Here is a 16,745-nt window from a genome sequence, read left to right as displayed (position 1 = left end):
AAATTATACCGCCGCCACGCCGGCGAGGCGGTCTGCAGTGGCCCGCCGCAATAGTAGCCGGAAAACCGCCCCCAACGCCCCTTCCATGTCGCGTTTGCGGTCCAGCAGTGGGATGGAAGGAAAACTTAAATTTGACTGGAACTTCTCATGGGCTATATTTGTTAGTCATAGTAAGTAGTACATTTATTATCCGACGTTGAATACACGTTAGAAATATACATATTGAAGGCCAATAAAAGTGTGATTATAATATTATTATTAGAAATTTAAAAAGATACATTCAAGGATATTCACCATTATTTTGATTTGATTTTTTCATCTTGACTCACAGTTCACACCAACCCATCAAATTGGACATTATTTATATTTATAATACTTAGATTCTTTATACTTTTATATCAATCTCATTCCAGCTTTAAAATTGGGTTCTCCTTATCTTGACTTTTTAATTACACAGCAGTAATTGTAGAGCATAAGAAACTCGTTTCATCAATACAAATAAATCCCACTTACCGCGTTGCTGACACCATTAATGACAGAATCACAACAATAATTGCCTTTAATGTTATTTTAACCTTAATTACAACTTAATCTTAAAAAGTACCTGCAACTGCTATATTTTTATTTTTCATTGTACCACTAATAAAGACGAAGATGATGAAAAAATCCAAACGCATTCCCACTGCCCAATTCCCTCTCTCACACACAAATACACAATTGGCTTGTAAAAAAAAAAAAAACTGAACAATTTCAAAATAAAATAATGAAAAAAAAAACTTAAAATCTGCAAAGTAAACCTCGGTGCGTTGACACTACAGACAATGGGTCCAGCTGTAATCTTCAATTTAGCCTTTTTGGTCAGAGAAGCGAAAAACCATGGTGTTTTTGTGTATGTATATGTGAGTTACGTGTGTATCTGAGCTGAGCTGTGTAGAGGAGATAGATGCCCTAGGCCTAACAAAAGTACTAACTCCCAAGCATAAATTTTGCTGTTTTGTTTAATTTTGCTGTTTGGTTTCTTGTTTGCATTTCAGAGCTCAAATGGGTCCCCCTTGAAAGGGGTTAATTTTAGGGCTTGAGTGATTCTTCCCCTTTTCCCATCTCCATATGTTTGGTCTCACCACCAACTGCTGAATTGTTCAGATTTCAAGATTTTGGCTTTCTGGGTTCTTGATCTGAGATTCTTGTCATTTTTCATATATATGTATGAGACTGCATTTTTTATTTGTCTATGGAGCAAACAATTGAGAGATCTCCTAATGGGCTAAGGGTTTTCAGAGTTCAACCTCCACTGGTGAGCCTCGCAGAATCTTTTTGAGCTCTTTAATTTCTTCAATTTCACTTGTTTCCGATGATGCCCAAATGAATTTTTTGGTTGTGTGCTATCTCTTGATTATATGCATCTGCGTTTTTCATTTTCTGAAATTTGTCATGTTGTTTTGTTTGAGAGTTTGATGATTTTCCTAGATTCCCACCTGGATTTTGTCAAGTATGAATTCTAATCAGTTTGACTTGACTCACCATTGATTTGGTTAGGAGAGTTGCTGTTACTCATTACAAGATGGATTGTCTTGGTGCATTCCCCATGGCTAAAATGTGTGTGTGTGTGTGTGTGGATGGTCATTTTTGTTATGGTGTTGATTCTGGAAATTTTATGGTGTGGTAATTTTTGTGTATAATCTTGTTTAACAAAATCAAAGAAATCAATGGTGGATAAGGGTCAAGGGAGATATAGCTAAATTAATGCTACTCGATCCATTCACAGCTTGATGAAAGCATCATTTACACTACTCATTTGGAAGTATTAACTGTGTCAGAAACTACAAAGAGCATACATATTGAAAGAAGGTGGTTTTGTTTTCTTTCCCTATGTTTGTGAGAATTGAGAGTTATCTTGATAAGAGCTTACCAGTAGAATTCCTGTTACATATGTTAGGTGTATTTAAGAAGGAGCATGCCTAAGTCATGATTATTGATTAAAGTCATTTTAGATGAGATTCATAAAAAAAATCTCATCTTATAAATACATGCAAGTGATATGTCAAGGGATCTAACTTCGGTTTATGATTGAATATCAATCACATTTGGACATTTGTGGTTTATTGCCACAGTATTGCATGAGAATTTAAGCTTGAAGGCACATTAGAGACAGGATATTGAATAAAAGGCATCTTAGATGAAATTTTTGTTGAAGAGAGTAATGAGTTTGAAAGTTATTGATGCTTTTGTGTCAAGAGTAATTGGACTTTTGTATTAGTTGGATCTTATTCTTCATATAATTTTTGCCCAATTTGGTTACAGTTGAAGTTATCCTTGATTGGTGAATGGTGGAGTTGTTTCACCATTCATGTGAATCTTTAGCTGTTGCCTGAATTTATTTGGCTATAGCTTTGCAGGAAGAGTGTAATTTTTTCCATGTCTTTGAATCATATAGCTAATGACAACTGGCTGAATCATATTTTAAAAACATAAAACCATTAATCCCTTATTTTCTAATCTGTGCGCTCTACCTGCCTACTCAGTTCAATCTCTTCACCTTGACGAATTCGTTGTAGAATTCTAGGACTCTGATTTTCCATGCTACTGCTGATGTATCTATCTGGAGTGGAGTTAGTGTGGCGCCTTTTAAATCTGTACATTGACAGAATTTATAAGAAAAGAATATATTACTACTTTTCAAAGTGTTCGTTGTGGTGCATAATGTATGGTAGTGATTGTTCTGCAGAGTCTAATAGGTATCGTGTTTGTGTTTGTTTAGTATAGCCTGGTAAAGTAGAGTTCCTAGTCTAACTTACAGACCATATGAAGTATGCAAATGCCATGTCTTTCCTCAAAATAATTTTGTTTAGCAACTAAGGTTGGAAATTTTGCAGGTTGATTCTGTATCATGTTACTGCAAGGTGGATTCGGGGTTAAAAACAGTTGTTGGGGCAAGAAAATTTGTCCCGGGTTCTAAGATATGCATACAACCAGATATCAATCCTCGTGCACACAAGACAAAGAACTCTCGTCGGGAGAGGAACAGGGTGCAGCCACCACTTCTACCAGGACTGCCTGATGATCTTGCGATTGCTTGTCTGATTCGAGTCCCTCGTGTGGAACATAATAAACTTCGTCTAGTTTGCAAACGGTGGTTCAAGCTCCTAGCTGGGAATTTCTTCTACTCTCTTAGGAAGAGTCTCGGTATGGCAGAAGAATGGGTATACGTAATGAAAAGGGACCGTGATGGGCGAATCTCGTGGCATGCCTTCGATCCAACCTACCAACTCTGGCAGCCCCTTCCTCCTGTCCCACCGGGTACAGCGGGGCCCTTGGATTCGGCTGTGCTGTGCTTAGCGGCTGTCACCTTTACTTATTCGGTGGGAAAGACCCGCTAAAGGGATCGATGAGACGAGTTATATTTTACAGTGCTCGGACGAATAAATGGCATCGGGCACCGGACATGCTCCGGAGGAGGCACTTCTTTGGCTCGTGTGTCATCAACAACTGTCTCTACGTTGCCGGAGGAGAATGTGAAGGGATTCAAAGAACTTTGCGATCTGCGGAGGTATATGATCCGAACCGGAACGGTGGAGCTTCATTGCTGATATGAGCACAGCAATGGTGCCATTCATTGGGGTTGTGTATGATGGCAAATGGTTTCTAAGGGGCTTGGATCCCACAGGGAAGTTCTGAGTGAGGCCTATATCCGGAATCCAACGCGTGGAGTCCAATAAACGAGGGATGATAGCTGGCTGGCAACCGAGCATCTCCCTGAACGGGAAGCTCTACGCTCTGGACTGCCGCGACGGGTGCAAGCTGAGAGTGTATGACGAGGTTCGGACACGTGGAACAGATTCATCGACAGCAAGCTCCACCTGGGGAACTCTCGGGCCCTGGAGGCTGCAGCCCTGGTGGCCCTGAATGGGAAGCTGTGCATCATCCGGAACAACATGAGCATCAGCATAGTAGACGTGTCGAGCCCTGACAAACGAGTTGAGAGCAATCCTCAGATATGGGAAAACATAGCGAGTAAAGGCCATTTTAGGAATCTGTTCACGAATCTGTGGTCGAGCATAGCTGGAAGAAGTGGATTGAAGAGCCATATTGTGCATTGTCAGGTGCTTCAAGCGTGACTCACCTACCTACATATTCAACCCAATCCCCTTCTCATTGTTGTAAAGTTGTAACGACTTGTAAAGAGCAAAGTATTTGGGTTGGCCTTCGATTTTGAGGTCCTCAATCTTGATCTTCAAGGCAAAACAAAAAAGAACAAAAAAATTATCTTCTTTCTCGTATTATCAGTGTTCTATTTTTTCCCTTATATTAAATATTAATAGTCGATTAAAGATCAATTTTAGTTTCATAACTTTTCATATGTGGGAACTCTCGTACAAAAGCAATAAAACTCTTCTCTTAGTAAAAGATTAGTATTCGTTCTAACTTCTATTGGAAATGTCCTTAGTTTATGGCTCACTTGTTCTTGTCTCTCTACTTGACTAAATCAATTGATGTCTGTAGTGATAAATTCACCCACATTTTACTGCATAGTGTATAACATATTCAAAGTGTATCTTTCAATGTTTGCCATAAAAGTATAGGGAAGAAGGAATGCTAAACTAAAACACACAATATTGATCCATTATTCAATTTCACAGCCATCAAGTATATATGCATACCAAGTCAAATGTAGGACGATATTATTCCAGATTTCCTTCAGTCATAAAACAGTACAAGGTTCTCAATCTGATACTCAGATTCAGATATAAGTTTGATATAGTCCATACAACACAACCTCCTTGCTTCCTCGTATAAAGAGAGCAGCTTGAGCTTAGCTATTTATTCTAAAACTACATAGTTACATTGCATGAGCTTAGTGGAAAAGGACTGCATCGCAGAATCCTCAGATATATGGAGTTTACTTTCAGTTGGCTATTCGGTTACAAGCATTGGGATGTCATCAACTGAAGTTGGCATCTGCAAGAAACAGACAACTTAGCAATTGCTATGACAAAGTTGAATCTCTAACATGTTAGCATCTCAAAATTTGCACTAAAACATTTATTGGGTTCTATAACAGATTTGAGAAAGTGCAAAACTTATGTCGAACCAAAACAATCAGCCAAGTGGGTGTGATCCCAGAGCTGCTGACATTGTATCCTTACACAAAAATTCATTGACTATAAAATTTGTCAAATATAAAGAACACTGAGAGACAGCATTTTCTTACTAGAGTTGACATTGGTTGCTCAATGCTGAGTTTACCTAGCTAGCATCTGTAAGTTGTGATACTGAAATCCATGAAATCTTGAATTTGCATTAATGTAGCAGCTTATTTGGTGAATACAAACATACTGAGTTTGAATCTTTCTTTACACGACATCTAATGCTAGAACTCGACTGCATGAGTGATTCTCAATCTCACACCAACCATATAACCTTCATGCTAAGGCCATCTCCAACCATTTCCATCAAACTCAAACCCGTTTGTAAGTATATGTCTCAAAATTGGTTGGGGTTTGCAGTATGATTGGAGAAGTTTTCTACTCCAAAAATGAGATTTGGTGTCTAAGAACCCACAAATTCCTCAACATACCTAGTTCTCTACAAAATACAGAGCCAGCAGCAGTTTAAACTATCGCCCGAATGAAACAATTCGATTCAACTATAAGAATCAAGATACTTTCCACGTCTCATACATCTCTAGATCTACAAGTTCATGACGTTCTTCTACATCTTAAACTCCTCAGTATTAACATAGTAGTTTCTTACTTTAGAAAAGATCAACTCGTAATCATCTTCATTAATCTATTGACGGCACAACAAGTAAAACAGCAACTCCTTATCAACACAGTGATGAAGAGTAGGTGGTTTTAACTTGGTTCGTTTTATCATCAATTTAGTGATGGTGAAATATGAAAAGTAACCCTACACGCTACAATCCTCTCAAATCAGTCTACAGCATCCGAATTCATAACACAGGAGCAATCAAACAATCAATAAATCAGAAGCCCCAATATCCAAAACCCTGATTAAAGGAAATGAGAGAACAACATTGTACCTCAACAAGCGGCGTCGAAGTCACGGCCTTATCTGAGCAAGAGCGAACAGTCAAGAACTGGTCAAGCTGGAGCTCCTTGTTGATAATCCCGACGGTGAAGTAGATGCTTCCGGAAGGCGGCAAGTCAACCTTGATCTCATCGACATCGAACCAGAAGAAGTAGAATCTCTGCACCTGAATTCCCTTCAAATTGGTGATCGAACCGATACTGAGCTTCCCGGTGATCTTCTGTTCGTAATACACCAGGTAATCGAACTGTATGTAGCACGGATTCTCCAAATAGACCTCGAATTGACCGTCGTCTGAGAGAGTGTAGTTGACGACGGAATCCGGAAGGAGGCCGCTGGGGAGGCCGAATTTGGGAAGGATTTCGTAGACCGTGGGCTTCGGAGCTGGTGGATCGGTGGGGGATGAAGCGCAGAGGCTTAGGAGTGGGAGGAGGAGGAGAGAGAGGAGCTTCATCTTCGACGCCATGGATTGTAGATTTGTAGTGTAGAGACTAGACAATCTCTTCTGTGCTCTCAACTTTCCTAGTTTCGAGTTATATTTATTTTCCCTCGATAATTTAAACAAATACTACTCCTCCATCATAATAAATTGAAAATAAATTGTGTAATTAGCAGTATTTCATTACGGCGCCCGCATATAATATCGACTTTATAGTCATCTTTAATTTCAATACGAACTTAGATTCAATACAAAATATTAAATACTAGGACTACATAACAGGGAGATGAAAAAGTGAGTACTGACGGGTAGTTGAACTTAAACAATTTTTATACTAGTATCTTCTATAAGGTATTTCAAAATTTTAAATTTGTGTCACTATATGCGTTCATTAAAAATAATTTTATCCTTTCATTGTGGTCCATTTTCTTTAATTAGTCTAATTATTAAAAATGAAAAATTAGTCTTAATTTATTCCCTATTCCATATTCAACAACTCATGTGAACAAGGGTTCCATCCATTTATATTTTTGATGGAATGATGTTTCTTAAACAAATATTCTAAAAGTAATAGGTGTAGTAAGATTTTGTTGAAAAAAAACGATATATTGAGTTTAGCTTTTGATGGAATGATGTTTTTAATTACTAGTGCTATTTACGTCCCTAATAGATAACATACTTAGGTAATGATCTGAGATTTTAGGATGTTATTTTTTGTATAAAATAGAAAGATAAAATAATATATTTATATTAATATGAGAGAGAACTTTTCTTAAAGAAAATGTGATATCTTTTATGGGATATATTAAAAATAAAAGTATGGCGTATATTACGGACGGAGGAAGTATTATCTTTTAACTTGGCATTCGTTTCTTTTCTTTAGGTGGACCACTACTATTAATTGAGAATTGAGGGGCATAGCATTGTTTCAACTACCTTAACGTTGGACTTTGACATATCATTTGCATTTTTCCTTAGATACAAATCAAATATTGTACAGTTCTATTGGAATGGCGTAAACGAGAAACTTCGTGGAAAATGTGTTGTTTTTGACATTTATGTTAAAGTTGATTGTGTGTAACCTGTCCCTTTTCTTCTTTGACGAAATTATTGCACTTTCGTGATCGACAATTTCAATTTCAATTTTTGTTTATATTAGTAAATACTAATAGTTTCGAATGTGTATAAACAAATGTCAATTCATTGAGTAGTCAAATGTGTTGGCTAATTATAATTTGTTTGTTATAAATTGGTGGACTTGTTCGGCCTGTGGAGTAATTTGGATATTCTCCTATATATTGGCTCATTTGGGCCCATAATATATTGGATTTGGGCTTGGTTAGTTGTGTCACAACAACCAATTTAAAACTTTGATTCTTGAATGCGAATTGAGAAACCTTCCTAGTATTTTTTAAATAATTTTTTTTTCATTCTAATGAATGACGTTTATAAGTATTAGAATAAAATTGTTATCAAAATCATATGCGAAATTTACAGTGATACCAATAAATAACATTTTTTATTAGTACTCTGTATAAAATTGCTATTCAAATCATCCCCTAGAGTTATAGGAGGGATAAATAAAATTGAATCCAAATGCAAATAGGATAATTGATTTCATGCTAAGTTGAAAAGCATGGGAAACTAAAAATAAAAATAATCATAAGAGGAAAAGGTAAGAGTAATCCTAAAACCCCAAAACAAGCAAATATTCACTCTTTTCACTGGCGAGCACTGAACCCTCAATTTTCCCCCAAATTGCTTCCTCCATTGCAATTTACTCACTATTCCTAAACGCCTCTGGGTGCCAATCACGCCTCTGCAGGTACGGATACGTGAATACCTAGATTCAATGTTTACTGAACTTGTTATATTTATCTGTTTCTTTTTCGGAATGATTTTGGTGGAGAAATTAGCAGAGAGATTGGAAACGAGTGAGGGTTTGCTTTTTGATCGGGTTTGAAGTAATTGAGAAAGAAAGTAGGAGTATTTGTTAATTTGAATTCGAGGGATTCATTTCTTGATTGAACTGTCACTATTTCGCCTTTTTCACGCATTTTTGTTAACTGCTCATTTGGATTCAATTATTTGAAAAAATAAAGCGCACTAGGTGTTCTAGGATTTTTTTGTTTCGGATGCCAATGTTCCTCGGGGAATATTTTAGCATTTGATTATAGCAACTTTACACAGTCTGCGTGCAGTTTCTATAACTTTACGTGGCATTGCACGGATTTTCAATGGAGTGGGTGTAAATGGAAATAAATGACATCTTGAGTTTGTCTTTCAATTTTTGATGAATCTGTTGATGTATTTTTGAAGCAGTTCAGATCAATGTTGGAGTTTAGCTGTGACATTAACATGACTACCGTCCTTGTTATTAGTCAATAGTTGGATTGCAGTCCCAATTTGTGAAGATAGCTTACAAAAACATGTACCAACTCGTTTTACACATGATTTTTGACTAATGGTTGAGGCATGCTCGCAGAGCAAAATGGTCACAGAGGTTGGGCATGCTTCAACAGATATTCAGGCGACTGTAACAGCTCCTCCACCCACTGCATCGACAAGCGGCCCAAAGACGTCTATGTTTGCAAAAAGATCAGGATTTGTTATTCCAAAGAACAAGCTATCAGGTTCATTGGTTCCTGTGTTTAGAGGATCAAAAGAGAGATGCTGATATGATCAATGGGGAAGCTACTAAGAAAGTGCAGAGGAAAACCAAATGGGGGCCTGATCTAACCATGGATACCACTGTCAGGAAAGGGAGAGCCTTGGCATATCAGGTATGTAGAATTCTCCTTCCATGTTAGATAACTTTTCAGTACTTCACTACTTCTCGTCAAAGATTTGCCACAACTTAATTAATGCATCTTCTCTTTATTTTTCTTTGAGTCCTGATTTTGATTTTTCTGAAGTTCTTAGTAAATGGGATTAATGTTAATAGCTTAGGCGCCTAGGTTGGAAGAATGTTGCCCCAAAATATGGGGAGTTTGATCTTTTCAATTTAAGAAGTTCCTTTCCACTCTGGGTGCAAAAATGTCAGTGTCTTTTTTGTGAATGGCTCGCATCAACTTCACAGCCAGGTGTTCCTAAGTGATAATATTGCTCTGCCTTTGCGGTGGTACAAATTTTGGACAGACTCGGATTGATCAAATATCTCAATTACTGACTTTTGGGGTGCTGGAACTTGAGCATAGTGAAGATTCATTTGCTACATCAGAATCTCACCATTGGAAGACATCAGAACATCAGCTTAGCCGTGAGGTAGTTGATTTCCAAAGCTGCCTTGCTTTACTCTTATTCCTTAGCTTTCATGATACTTACACTATCAGAAATGTATGGCAGGAATCGGAACAGCTGGAATTTGAAAAGCGTGAAATTATAGGTATGAAGAAGAAGTGAACATGAATAGGTGCTATTACTCCATTGTAGTCTCTTTTTAACTTCCATTTCTATATTTGACATATTATGTTTCCAGGTGAAATACTAAAATTAAATCCAGCATTCAAGCCTCCTACCGATTACAAACCTCTGCTGAAAGAGGCAAAAGTTACAATTCCCGTAGTGTAAAATCTATACACCTACTTTACTTCTTTTTGTTATTTATGGTGTCTTTTAGGTACATTTTAAGCCTAACACTAGCTCTGAAGTGCTATCTTGCTTCTAATTGGTTATTGAGGGAAAAACATCTAGTTGTGTGTTTAAATTAACTCATAATAGTTTTAGCAATCTTAAAACAATTAATTAAGCAAGGGCTTAGCAAAAGAATCCTATTTGGAGAAGAGGTCGGTAGCTGGGTGGTTTGCTGATCTTTAATAATTTCCCTTTGCAATCATATATTTGCAATTTCTGTATGATTATGAATAAGAAATGAAGTGATAACTTCTTAATAATGCCCCATATAAATCTGTCTGCAGATTAATGAACACCCAAATTACAATTTCATTGGTTTAGTATTTGGCCCGTTAAGTGATACTCAAAGCGACTGGAGAAGGTATGTACTCTTCATTCCTCTTAAATCTTAATGTTATGCCATGGGTTATATACACAGGTTAACTAGTTTCACAAGACACAACTATCCAGCATATGTAACAAACTGTTTTCTTGCTTTGGAATGATAAACCAGGAAACAGGAACCAAAATTCAAGTTTATGGCACAAAGGCGGATGCAGGAGGACCGGTAATAGACTAGAGACATAGACTTTGTCTACCATGCTTTCAGTATATATTCTCCCCTTAGCACAAATTTAACACTTGCTCATAGTTTTAACTGTGTACTGCTGTAGGTTGAAATTACTTCTGATGAGAAAGAAATAGACAATGCTTATGAAGATATGTATGTAAACATAGCAGCAGACACACATGAGAAAGTTGATTCTGCAGTGGCTTTAATTGAACTGTTAATCACCTCAGTTTCGGTATGGCTTGACTATTGAATCTGTAGACAGCATATTTGACAGTTTCTGACATTATGCTGATGCTATTGCTGTCTTGTATCTAGATGAAACCGGTGTCTTCTTCAACAACATCAACTGTAGCTCTTGCTGATAATACGAATACTAATCAAACTCAGAGCATGCTGACTTCTACTGTGACACCTGCGCTGACGAACCAAGGAACGCCTCAGCTATTTCCTGGTTCTTTACCGCTTCCTCAAGGCCAGTTTCCACAATATCCTCAAACCTGGTTTCCTGTAGGTCCAACTCAAGCTCCAACTTATCGGCACTCTGGATTTGTCAACCCTTCAAATGCTTCTGCAGCATTTCTCAATAACACTGGCCAGGTATCTTCCTCGCCCTTGAATCACTCAAACGTGCCCACATTGTTTGGTCCACGACCAGTCATCCCTGCAAGTTTTAGTCCGGTCCCGCAAAATCCTTCAGCCCCTACATCTGGAACTCAGTCCACCTATCTGCAACAGCCACCCTCACATGCTCAAACTGGTGGACCTCAGCCCCCATACATGCACCAGGCACCCCCATCAACGGGTGGCCCGGACCTCCCCACAACCTTCCACTAACATCCAGGCCACCTTTCTCTGCTAGTGAATCCTCCAGATGGTTACCTTCACCGGTGAGCACTTCAGCATCTCAAGGTCCAGCCAACATTATGCAAGGACCACCAGTGAATCACCCCAATGATATGATTTCCGCCTCTATCTACTGGAGCCCAATCATCCAGGCCAGTAGCTAACCAACAATCACTAGGCTTCTCTCCCATGCTGCCATCAGCAGGACCTGAATCCACACCTTCATCAATGGGATCTCTACAGCCTGCTATGCCCCAAATGGCAATCGTCCACCACCCTCAAATGCTGTACCGGGATCTGCACCTATGCCTTTCCCGAATCTTCAGGATCACTTCCACAGCCTGGAATGCCCAATTCTTATCCGGGTAATGCTGCAAATATCGATTCCATAAGACCTGTTCGGGACAATTCCAAGACCTCAGCAACCGAGTTCTGGTGATTTTACTTTTCAGCCTCACCGCCCGCCCAGTGCAGTTTCTCAGGTTTGGCATCCCAATCAATCTTTTCCCAAAGAATATAAGACATCCAGTTCAAGCAGGCCAGACATCTTTCCCCCTCACTCTCCACATATGAGGCCTATGTTGAACAACATGAATCTGATTTTTTCCCAAGGCCTCCGGCTAGTCATCAGATGAATCAACCTAGGCCACATGCTCCTACCAACTTTGCGGGAAACCTACAGTTCCCTTTCCCCTAGACATCAGATGATGCCAGGTCATAATCCCGGGAGTCCCAAAATGCCCCCGGGGAACTTTGCTCCACATCCTATCAGTAACACTCTCGGCCCTTTTTCCACCTAGGCGGGAAAACCATCTTGCTGCCCACCAGGGGCCCAACCCCAAATCAGCTTTTTGGGGAAACCCCTCCAAAAAGGCCGTTTCCCTAGCCATCAAGTATATGATCCTTTTTTTCCCGACTGCTGCTCCTTTCAACTCTCAAAGTAGTAGTAATGCAGCAAGGATGCCCAGTGGGGAAGGACCCAGAGTATGAGGCCCTCATGGTTTTGGTAGGAGTTAAATGAGCTATATATAGAGAGATTAGTGAATTGTTATATTTTAAGATTTGTTTGTCTAAAAACCCGGAGATTCTTTTGTACCGTCATGGATTTGGGAGAAAAAAAAACTGGGTTTTTTTGAAATTTTGGGGTTCTGTATTGTTGACAGTTTAACACAAGCTGCATAGAAAAAAAAAAGAGTATACAACAAATATGCTCGTGCTCGTTTTTTTTTTAATTGGAAAGTTCTTGTGCTAAGCAGATAAGCTCTCTGATTTTTAATTTATGCTTTAAATCTTGACTCATGGCAGAATGACTTCTAAATAGGGAAACATAGAGTGAAAATTAGCTAAAGGGGGGTTGTTCAAGAAACAGAGATAATTGTTGAATTTTTTCCTCAATTGTGCTTTTTAATACTCCATATAGTAGAAACATTGAGGAAGAGAAATTCAGGTCTGCGATACGACGGGCCTCCCTTAACACATCTCAAAAAAACTTCTAATAAAAAAAAAATTGAAAGCCAAACGTATCCTATCATTTATCTTAATATAATTACCATTTATTTTCTCCAACTTTAACTACTTTTAGTGGCTTTTTGTTAATTTTAAAAAACTGTTACATTGACTATTACTATTACATATGGTCTTTAAAGCTGAAATAAAAAAACTTTGACAGCGAAAATCCCAACGCATAGTTAGATGATTTACATCCCGAATATTTGGCTGTGCCCTATAACCAAGACTACGACTAGAGATTCAGAATTACTTTAAATCTTCACAAACCCCAACGTCGCTCTGGCCCTCCGTTCCACAACCAAAGGGCACTTTCGGTGGCCATTTCTTTGGTTTTCCTCTGGATGCATTGGTTGCAGAATAGATGGAAGCATTTCACAATCACAACCTGCCATGATCAAATTAAAAATCTTTAGGGGACTGTCAAATAAGAATGTCTTACCCTATCTTATGATAAATAACATTTTCATCTGTAATGATTTCTCAAACAGAAAAAGGGAAAATTTTAAAATATTTCCCGGGGTTTTATTTGATATGCTTGTAGAAAAGAAGATTGGCACAAGAAGGGCACATAAACGATACCTCCCCTTTGGGCCCATCAAAACACACTCCGCACTTGGTATTGCCTTGCAGTCTTTTTTTCTCGCCCTTTAAGTTTCTGTTTTCAGCCTCACCGGGTTTTAGCAGTCAGCTTCTCTACTGTACTATTCAATTCTATCATTTCTTCATCAAGCTTTCTTTCTCTCGCTTCTGCAACATAAAGATTTATAAGATATTACTGTTTCCTAAACATATCATGTTAATGTAAATATGATGAAAAACCCTTTCAGCATTAACAAGAAGAAATAGTGTACATCGGTAATTACCTTTTTATTGTCTAGTTCGGTTTTAATATCATCTATTTTTTGCTGGATCTGCTCATGTTCCTTCTCGGAAATTGAAATAGTGGATTTCAGCATCTTCAGTTCTTTTTTCTTCAACTAATTCCCACTTTGCAGCTTCAAGGTTCATTTTCTAATGTTTGTCATCCTGAATGGAACTCAGAATTTCTTGGTGGGAAGTTTCATCTGCAACGTTTGTCTGGTATGAATGAGAGTGATCAAGATTAAACAAGATGGGGGGATTAAAGATGTAACCAGCTAACCTGTTCCTCACTTTGAGCTATTCTAGACTTAAGGCTTAAAAGAGATCCATTAAGCTGTTTAAATTTTTGCTTTTTAACCCCTTGTTTTTTCCAGAGAGCAATGCGTTTTGTGATTGCCTTGCTTTAACACTCTCAGACACCACTGCAAAACAAACCCCCAAGGAAAAAGAAACTTGATTGACCATGTAGCAACAATAAGTTGCAGGTTTTAAATCTTCAAATGAAGAAAACAGATAGGGCCATAGAAAAAAAATTTTATGTTATTTCATCCCTTCCAGTCAGTTGCGTCAGCAAATGCTGGTTCTGAGCATTCATATTTCGTAACCCGGGGCCCAATAGTCTGTGGCCGATTTTAATAATCAACAAAAACCCCCAAAAAGGATCCCGGGAAGGGTTTAATGATAAGTTTTTAAATAATATTCTATGTTACTAAGTCAGCAAATAGCTACCTAAATTTCAGATAAAAAGGGGGATGCAGTCTCTCCTTCCTTGATCTTGATGGTTTCCCTTTGATTTCCCAAGACATCTCTGTATGTCAACAAACAAGATACTTTAAACAACCCATATTGACCCCAGAACTTGCATACCTGGAATCAATCAAAAATGAAAATAAAAAGCACAAACAGGAAGTTTCTAGATCTTGCTCTGTCCATCCTATTTGGGCCGGGGCTTTTCATTGAGTGTCCCAAATTTTATCCCAGTTGGTCATTAAAATATGACACAAATTACTTTCTTAGCTTTAATCCTGCGCTGATTAGGTTAATTTTCACCCTGTCAAGCATTGGTTGTTTTCCGGGTTTTTAGATTATCTTTGAACCTAGGGGAAGTAAATAAATAGGTTTTAATCCAGCAGACACAAACTTTCTATTTTAAATCCTTTTAGTTTAAAGGGTTTGACTCGCCTTTTTTTCATTTTTTTTGGTGACCTCAGAGAGTTGAAGGTTCCCCGTGACAAATTATTTTCATGGATGTGTCAAAATTTAAATTTAAAAAAAAAAAAGCACGTATCATTCAAAAATTTAAAAAAGCCCATATCATTCAAAATTTAAAAAAGCACACAAGTAAGAACAAAAAGAACCCCTCAAAATATCTAATTCTTTTCCTTTAAATTTAGCCATTTCAGCTTCAGCAACAAAAGTCTGTGTTGGCATGCTGCCTCAGCCATAAGCTGCTTTAACTCTCAATTCCAAGCCATGTTCTTCGGGGCTTCCTCAGACTTTCAGCCAACAGAGTCATGTTCTGATTCTTGAATCTCTGACAAGTTTTTTCCCAAAAAAGGTTTCAAACAGATTTTCCGTGAGATTAAATAAAGGCAGAGTAAGATATTATGCCTCAGATCTATCCAAGACATCTAAACATGGCGTGAACATTTTTGTTGCTGCTGACAGTGTCAGAAAAAGCGACCTTAATGATTTTTCCATTTTTTCTAAATTCCTAGGGGGATATATATACTTACCTGTTATCATAAATTTGTTGACCCAACATATCCAAAAAATTTCCCAGCTCTTGTTTTTTCCCCATTTTCTCAGCCTCATATTACTTCCAAAAGTTAAAAACTTTTGCTTTTAGATTGGCAATATGAAAAGTTAGAAAATGGCAAATCAAGCTTACCATATCCTTTAAAGACGTGTCACCCATTTGGAGTAAAAATTTAACCCAAAATTCTTCAATTCAGGGTCTGAAAGCACAAAACAAAAGGCGGTCAACTGAAAACTGTGGAAAAATTTCGGGAAAAGAAAACAATTAACTTGTGGGAATAGAAACACAAAAATCGAAGGGTTTAAAATATTATAAAACCATCAAAAAGTTAATCAACATGTCAAGGTGGCGGGGAACAAAGGTTTTAAATGTTGTTGAAATTTTTAACCGCTGACCCAACAAACAAAACAGAAAAAACAAAATTGGTTTTTTTTTAAAAAAGAAAATCCACATCTGAGGCAGAAAAGAACATCAAGATCATACAAATACCTTTTCATCCAGTAAGGCACTGAGTGATTGGCCTCCCAAAAGGAAATGGCCTCATCTGCTGTTATTTTCCACTTGTTTAACTGGCTTTCATCCCCCCTTTCTTTTGTCAAAAGAACCCCTTACCTGGGAAATCTTCTTTGATATCTTTTCTTTCCCGAATATGACATGAGCTGTTTAGATTGGTTAGACCAAAAAACTCAGTAATATTTTTAAAAGCACCCCAAACCGAAACTTGCAGAGCTTCTTCCTTTGAGCTCCATCTCATTCTTCTGATAACAATTGATTGAGTTGTTCGAGTTCTTCAACCTTTGACTCAGAAAAAAATACCTCCTAGCCGAATCAGACCCCCTTTTAGATCAAGTCTTTTTCCCCCCTCAAGGAAAAGGGCCCTTTTAACCTGATATTATTTAGTAAAGGCCAAGAGATAGACCATGTTATCAATTAAATGGGAAAAATCTTACCTTTCAAAGACTGTCAAAATTTTATATGCTTGCCTCCGCATTCCAGTGCTGAAACTGATGTTTAACAAGGCATATGGCCTAGAAGTGGAATATACTTTTCTTCCTTCGTTCATTCTTTAAAAAATAAGTTGAAAGTTGTTTCTTAGAAAG

At 37.9% G+C, this 16,745-nt stretch overlaps 1 protein-coding gene and 2 pseudogenes across 1 annotated transcript; 2 read left to right on the top strand and 1 right to left on the bottom strand.

Moving 5' to 3' along the window:
* Positions 1-773: 773 nt before the first annotated feature.
* On the top strand, positions 774-4,334 carry LOC125198064 (annotated as a pseudogene).
* A 315-nt stretch (positions 4,335-4,649) lies between these two features.
* Positions 4,650-6,620, bottom strand: LOC125198065. The gene is made up of 2 exons (XM_048096519.1): positions 6,041-6,620; positions 4,650-4,956 (listed from the first exon to the last, which is right to left on the bottom strand). Exons 1-2 carry the CDS (start codon positions 6,512-6,514, stop codon positions 4,912-4,914), a joined length of 519 nt encoding a protein of 172 aa, XP_047952476.1. The 5' UTR covers positions 6,515-6,620; the 3' UTR covers positions 4,650-4,911.
* Positions 6,621-8,174: 1,554 nt separating this feature from the next.
* LOC125198066 lies at positions 8,175-12,316 on the top strand (annotated as a pseudogene).
* Positions 12,317-16,745: the final 4,429 nt, after the last annotated feature.

Source organism: Salvia hispanica, unplaced genomic scaffold (assembly GCF_023119035.1).
Source record: "Salvia hispanica cultivar TCC Black 2014 unplaced genomic scaffold, UniMelb_Shisp_WGS_1.0 HiC_scaffold_1188, whole genome shotgun sequence".
Classification (NCBI taxonomy): Eukaryota; Viridiplantae; Streptophyta; class Magnoliopsida; order Lamiales; family Lamiaceae; genus Salvia; species Salvia hispanica.
This window is presented reverse-complemented; position numbering and strand designations above follow the sequence as displayed.

Bases quoted from the DNA above. Each gene is read 5' to 3' on its own strand.
- LOC125198065 (XM_048096519.1), bottom strand. From the start codon at position 6,514: ATGGCGTCGAAGATGAAGCTCCTCTCTCTCCTCCTCCTCCCACTCCTA. The intron at 4,957-6,040 runs GTACAATGTTGT...TGTTTCTTGCAG, and splicing joins CTTCGACGCCGCTTGTTGAG to ATGCCAACTTCAGTTGATGA.